Consider the following 6,641-nt stretch of genomic DNA (forward strand, 5'->3'; position numbering starts at 1 on the left):
CAAAACCCTCCCTCCCTCCAAAACTCAGCCCCAACCTGCACGGTGGCACAAACCCACCTCTCAGGCTGCTCTGGCATTTCGTACCGTGAACACCCCTTTATTTCTCCCTCAGCGCTGGTTTCTGTAGAAATCCCATCCCATCAGGACTGCTAATACAATCTTTTTCCATTTCAAAGCTCTCCAGTGAAGCTTTCTTCCCCTTTCCTCCCCAAGCACTCAGCTAATTGAATCCAGTTCTCAGCTCCACTCTGTTATAATTTCATTCTCTCCATTATAAAAAGTGCATCTTCAAGGACTACGTAGCTCAGGTTGTACTAAAGGTAAATATTAAACGTGGCAGCATCAGAGGGAAAAGCAGCAAAAGGGAGGGACGGCACCATTAGGCAGCTGCTTCCCCCCGGCTTCCCCAGGAGCTCGGTGCTGCTCACAACCACAGAGCGTTCAGGGTCTAACGTGATTTCTTTAGCAAATGCTACTTTTTCTTGTCGTTCTCTTTTGTCTGAATTTCCTTGTCACGGTTCGGCTGCAATTACCTACTGACAACGTGGCTTAGATTTCATCCTAAGGAAAGCACCTCTTGGGCTCCATTTTATGGGAATAAGTATGTGCTTACAGCCCTGGAAAGGGGTGGGTTAGGAAAGTTGAGCAGTTCAACCCATTTTTAAAGCTGTCGTTCTCTCTTACAAGAGCCTTTCATTCAGAATACTTTAACAGAGGGCTGCCTTCTACGCTGGCTTTGTAAGCACCATCTTGGTTTGTGGGCACCACAAAAGGATGCTCACTGCACTGTCCTGCCCATTTCAGGCAAATCCCTGCTAAATCCCAACTCAATCCCATCCAGCTCAGATCCCCCGCGCTCCTGCCAGGAATACCTATCTTTGTTTGCACTGCAGCCTGGTTAAATTCAGCCCCCCTCCGCTGCGCTGAAGGTTATTTTCTCCTCTGCTCTGTCTTGCTGAATACGAAGTGCATGTCAATGAGAGCCAGAAAATGGCAGCTTGTTGCTATTTATAGGACACAGATTTGTCTGTCTGACCATGTATGGGAGCTGCAAACAAGGAGTCAGAGGACGTGAGGGAGGACACGGAGGGTTGTTTGGGGAACAAGACACCTCCTTGCTTGGTATTCATCATATTAATATTCCATAATCTCGAGGGTGCTGGAAGCAGGGGTATAGAGAGCTTGCCCCAGAAGAGACTTTCCAGTGCTCTCAGACCACCTCTCAACTATCTGGGACGTGGCTCTCCTTCCTCCAAGAGCTATTCTCACCGCTGCATCCCCTCTCGTGCGCTGGCCAAGTCTTGGTGGGCTTCCACAAGTCCCCTCTCAGCCCTGGAGAGCCCCGTGGCCACCCAGAGGCAGCAGGACCCCGGTGGTGGCGGCAGCAGAGCCACTGCCCATCACTCTCCCTCGCGGGATTCAGGTTTCTGCCAGCTCGGGGATGTCAATGAGCCCTTTGGGGCTCAGCAACCCTCTGGGTCCAGCGGTGCTGCTCAGCCTCGCTGGACACCAGGGACTGGAGCCATCTGGGCACGTTTCTTCCAGACCTTCTCGCTTCCAGGGCAGTTTTCAGACACAGTAAATGAAAGATCAAATCCGTTACCCAGCTTCTTTTGCCATTATTTGCAATTCACCTTTCTCACCGGTGTGCTAGGTTTTACTTTCTGTTGTGACCCTTTGCTGTTTGCAGCTCCCGCTAAAAACGTTGAGTTGACTGACCACCACAATAGGGGGGAAAAAAGGGGGGAAAAAAAAAAAAAAAAAAAAAGCCACAGATCCCTGTGCTGCAGTCTCAGATAATCCGGTCAATACACACACAGACACACAAATGCAGCTCTAAAGATTATTTCTAAACTGGTGGACTGTGTCTTACTATTCAACTGTTTCCCTCTGCGGTGCCGGTCTGTCTCTTACAGCTTCTTTTACCTTTAATTTTCCTTCCAGCTTACACCAAGAATCACGTGGACATCGCAACGCAGGGCTGGTTCATCGGTCTGATGTGTGCCATAGCTCTCCTGGTCCTTATTCTGTTGATCGTCTGCTTCATTAAGAGGAGCAGAGGTGGGAAATACCCAGGTACGAGCATCGCATGGCAATCGTTTGTGCTCATGGTTTAAACATTTCCAGGCTTCTGGGGGCTAATCAAATTGTATTGCTCTCAGATAGATGCTTGCGATTACAAGGGCTTTTTTTTTTTTGCTTTTTTTTTTTTTATTATTTTTTCCCCCCGTAGTGGGAACACTATTATTAGTGGGAAGCATTTCAGTTAATTAAAGGTTGGGTGAGGGCTCTCTGCTGTGCAGACTTTAGGCTGCAGAGCTGGACACTCCTGCTATACATGACCCAACTGCAAATGTGGCTTGGCCTCCTCTAGAAAAAAAAAAAAAGATCTTTTCAGGCAAAAATCTCATTAAATTTTTGCAAAGCAAAGATAAAGGCTTAAGAAAATTCACCAATGAATACATCCTCTCTTGCTATCTGTGCCCTGGTGCCACCACAGCAGCACCCTCTCCAAGCCCTTTGCAAGCTCTCCAAGGTGTGGGATTTTCTTTTTTTTTTTTTTTTTTGACAAAGTCAGTGAAAAGCTGGACTTCACCCTGCAGGGATTTTACAAAGACAGCCTCAACGCCAGCTGCTCTTGCTGTCTGTTTTATCCTCTGTACCACGTTTTAACGTCAGTGTTGGGGATGTGCTTGTTTACAGTACGAGACAACAAAGACGAGCATCTAAATCCCGAAGACAAGAACGTAGAAGATGGGTCGTTCGACTACAGGTATGCTTCCACCGGCATGTGCACCCACGTCTCCCCATCAGCCCCTCTCCCAGCCATCACAGACCTCACCGCGCTACCCCTCCACGTAACCGCAGCACTGCGGTGCCACACAGCCTCTTAAATTACTTCTCCTACCTTCCTCCTCCTGCCTCCTTCCCCCCCGCGACTCCTCTACCAAAGGAAATATTTCCTGCCTGGAAGAGTAACCAGGCTGCGAGGATGCTGCTAAGGTCTTCTCCTTTCCCTGCCTCAGCCTGGGAGGATCAGGCCAGGCAGAGAGCTGGGATTCCGGCATCAGGTACCCGGGACACAGCTCTCACCAGGTGCAGATCAACCCTAGCGACACTCCTACCACGTGAAAAAGGAAAAAAAAAAACCAACCCAAAAACCAAACAACAACAAAACCCCCCACAAAACCCCTCTTAAGCAGCCTGAGGATATTTGAGATATATCACCCCGAGCTCAGCCTCTCTCCTACCCATAAGAGAATATCCAGGGGAGAAGTTCTGCTTGGCCCAGCCCTGAAAGCACACAGGAGTGCTGATCTGGGGTCTGCCTGCATTCTGGTCCAGGATTTTCTGCAAGATTCCCCCGGGAAACCCCACGGAAACCCCCCCCTGAGGGCTGCGGCACAGCCTAGCAGCAGTTCTGCTAAACCCACTCTGATTTCCATCCCCCCCCAACTCCACTCAGCTGCTTTCACCCAAACCAGCATCCTTTGAAGAGCAGCAGTGCCTGGTTTTTACTCCAGGAAAACTCCCCCGGGTATTTCAGAAAGGGGCGAGGGCTGTCGCCAGCCTGCTCACGTGCAGTGCGGCATTCGCAGCGCTGCCAACGGCTTCCCCCGAGGAGCAGGTAACGTTGGGTCGTTGGCTTGCCCACACTTGACAGATGACAGGGACGTATTACAGCACCCCCAGCTCGCCCTCTGAGCGCCTACAGTGGGCTTGGCTTTTCTTTAAAGAATTAAAAATGCACCTTTCCATCTGAGCTGGATCCAAAGCCCAATTATTCTAGCAGGAATTTTCCTCCTGACTTCAAAAGGGGGTTAATTAAACCCCATGTCATTACCGGTACTCCTAGCATTACAAATCGAGGTAGCAAAGATAGGAACAATTTATTTATGATTCAGTAAGGGATGTAACAAGACACACGCGTTCCGCCAAAGACTTCGGGGGGAGCAAAATGCCTGCACACGAAACGTAAATGGAAGTAGAACAACTGCAGCCCTCAACGCTCACATTTATATTGTTAGGAGCGTGGTAGCTATTTCAGTAGCAACTCTTTCGCCAAAGGATGTCGTAAACCCAAAGCTCCCCAGTCTTCTGAGAGCACAATACAGAATATAAACAGACCCCAGCAGGAACCAGAATAAGCAGCGCGCTGTAGGAAAAACCCACCATTCTTTATTGCCCTAAACAACACCCGGGGGCAACACCTTCCTCGCCCTGCTGTGAGATTTGGTTATCGCTTCTAGTGGGGACAAACCACACCAGGGTAATTATATTAATTCCACATACAAGTCAGAACTTGGGGCTGTTCCCGTCAGATTCCTGGCCAGAGAAGAGCAGAGGAGAAGTGAGCTCAGCCTGGTCCTGCTGCAGGCTTTGTCCCGGATCAAATGCATCTCCTCCCAGGCATGATTTTACAAGTGCAGGCAGAGCTCCTCGTACAGATACAACCCATAACCACATACTACACAGCTGGTGCCCATACTTTACCCAAAAGAAATCCTCTTAATGCTCTGAGTCATGACAGGGATCCTCTGGGTTTCCCAAATCTGTGCTACCACGTAGCAAGCCTGAAACTTCTCATCACCCAGGAGCTCCCCACACAAAACCCCGCGGGCTCAGCTCCATCACCTGGATCTCAGACGAGGTCTCCGCAGCCGAGCTTCTGGCAGTACGCACTGATTTCAGAAATCTGCTTCTCAAGAGTCCGCTGAGGTGGTTGCAGTCAAAACCTGCTCACCCCCATCGCTCCTAAGGCATTGCCAGGGACCACTTGCCTTGCACAGAAGGAAAAGCAAGCTCTTGGCATGGCTGGCAGCATTGTGACAGTCAGCAATGCTGCGCTTGCTGCCCAAGCACCATCCAAGGGGCATTGCCTCCCGGGAGATGGGAAGGAATGGGGTAAATCCTTCATCCTGCTACCCAGCAGCATCCGCTTAGCTGAAGCTCAAACTTCTATTGACAGCCCCATTCCCAAAAGTTTGCAAGCTAAAGGCAGATGTCAGTAGAGGGACAACCACCAAGCTCCAAAATGCTCCAGCATTTTCCATCACACTGTCCCATGGACTAGATGGGGGAAAAAAAATCCCAAACCAAACCTCTCAGTCAACCAAGATCAACAAAACGAAACAAAAAAAAAAAAATCCCCAACAGCCCATAAACTTTGCCCCCTCCTTCTCAGGAACAACAGGTTTCCTTGGAGAAGTAATAGGAGGCTTCCCTCAAGGAGGCAGAAAGGAAGGTGAACCCGAAGGATTGGTATGAAACGCTGTTGGCTGATTAAGATTCAAAACGATTGCAGTGTTAGGCTCAAGGAGGGTAGCAATTAGTATTTCGAGCAAGGAGAGGAATTGAGCTGACGTGAGTTCTTCATTGGTTTCCCTCCCCACCTCCACATAGCATGTCTGATATGCTCTCATCATATCTCACGTCCTTAATGCCCTGTGCATGCAACTTTCAAATCTCTGCAGCCTATAATTAAGAGATACTGTCACATCTTTCTGTTCCACTAACAGAATAATGGTTTTCCTGAGCAGAGGCTAAGCTGAGAAGCTTATTTTCAAAGCAGGAGACCATTATCCTTGGACAATGTTCTGTGCCAGTGACTGTGCCTCATTATACCAAATGTTTAAGCTGGATATGGGGGAGTCAGCTGGAAACCCTGGCCACTGGGAAGGCAAAGTTGAGTGGTTTTAGGTTCTGGGCTCCAGTTCAGATTTAGGAGAGTGCCCCGTGGAACAGGTTACTGCAGGTAGTGCCAGCTCGCCCTGAACGGCCCATCTCAGCAGACACCGAGACAGGAGGACGCAGAGCTGTCCCCTGAGCCTGGTGAGGGGAGGAGAGGGCTGGCGAAGCAGCCCGGGCAGGTGGAGGCTTGTCACTGGAGGACGTGACACTGGTGAGTGACCGTCGCGTGGAAACCCAGCAGAAGGCTGGAGGGGAAACCGAGCGACCCGTTCCCTTGGCCCGTGTCCTGCTGCATGTTGGTCCCCAGCAGCGGCCGCTGGCTGATGGACTTCAACCCCCAGCCCTGTCTGAACAGCCCCGCCGGCAACAGCCCGCCGGCAACAGCCCGCCTCCCACCTGCACCACCCACCGCTGCTCCGTAGCAGCTTTCTCGGGGAAGCCAATGAGGCTCATCCAGCTCTGGACAATTATAACTGGCTCCATTTGGTATAACGAGGCAATTAGCTCCATGAGGAATGCAGACGTTTCTTTTTTGGTTTTTAGCACTGCCCCTGTAAATTGCGGACCTCATCATATCTCTCTCTGATCAGGCTCTTTCTGCTTCTCTCTGTTTTATTCCCATTCTTTCTTCTCCTTTTCACCTGGTCTATCCACATGGACCATGAAGGTCTCTTGAAAGGTAGGACCACGTGCTGCCAGAAGTCCGGCACATTTAGCTTTTTTTTTTTTTTATTTTCCTTCCTTCTAGCTATTTATTTCTTTATAGCTGAAACTACACCTTCCCCTCCCTATTCCCATGTACCTGCCTCCACCTAACACATTAAACAAGATCCCTCTAACTGCTGCTGGCATCAGGGGTACCCCCATGTCCAACAAGCTACATCTTGCTTGGAAATGCTCTGTGGGCTGGGGGCACCCCCAAGCAACAGCCAGGCCCCCCCCCCCCCCCC

The 6,641-nt window shown here is 50.2% G+C and overlaps 1 protein-coding gene across 30 annotated transcripts in view; it reads left to right on the forward strand.

Annotated features, from left to right (window-relative positions):
* Window positions 1-6,641, forward strand: part of NFASC (neurofascin) — a 95,246-nt gene that overhangs the window by 81,173 nt on the left and 7,432 nt on the right. For 19 of the 30 annotated variants that reach the window (XM_026864297.1, XM_026864296.1, XM_026864310.1 and 16 more), the window contains 3 exons: window positions 1,945-2,076; window positions 2,704-2,773; window positions 6,359-6,370. In XM_026864297.1, coding sequence (XP_026720098.1) covers window positions 1,945-2,076; window positions 2,704-2,773; window positions 6,359-6,370 — 214 coding nt within the window. The remainder of the gene's footprint in view (window positions 1-1,944; window positions 2,077-2,703; window positions 2,774-6,358; window positions 6,371-6,641) is intronic. The other 11 variants (XR_003399988.1, XM_026864323.1, XM_026864322.1 and 8 more) reach the window with 1 other exon arrangement.

This window comes from Athene cunicularia (genome assembly GCF_003259725.1).
Source record: "Athene cunicularia isolate RWA chromosome 26 unlocalized genomic scaffold, athCun1 chr26_part1, whole genome shotgun sequence".
NCBI lineage: Eukaryota > Metazoa > Chordata > Aves > Strigiformes > Strigidae > Athene > Athene cunicularia.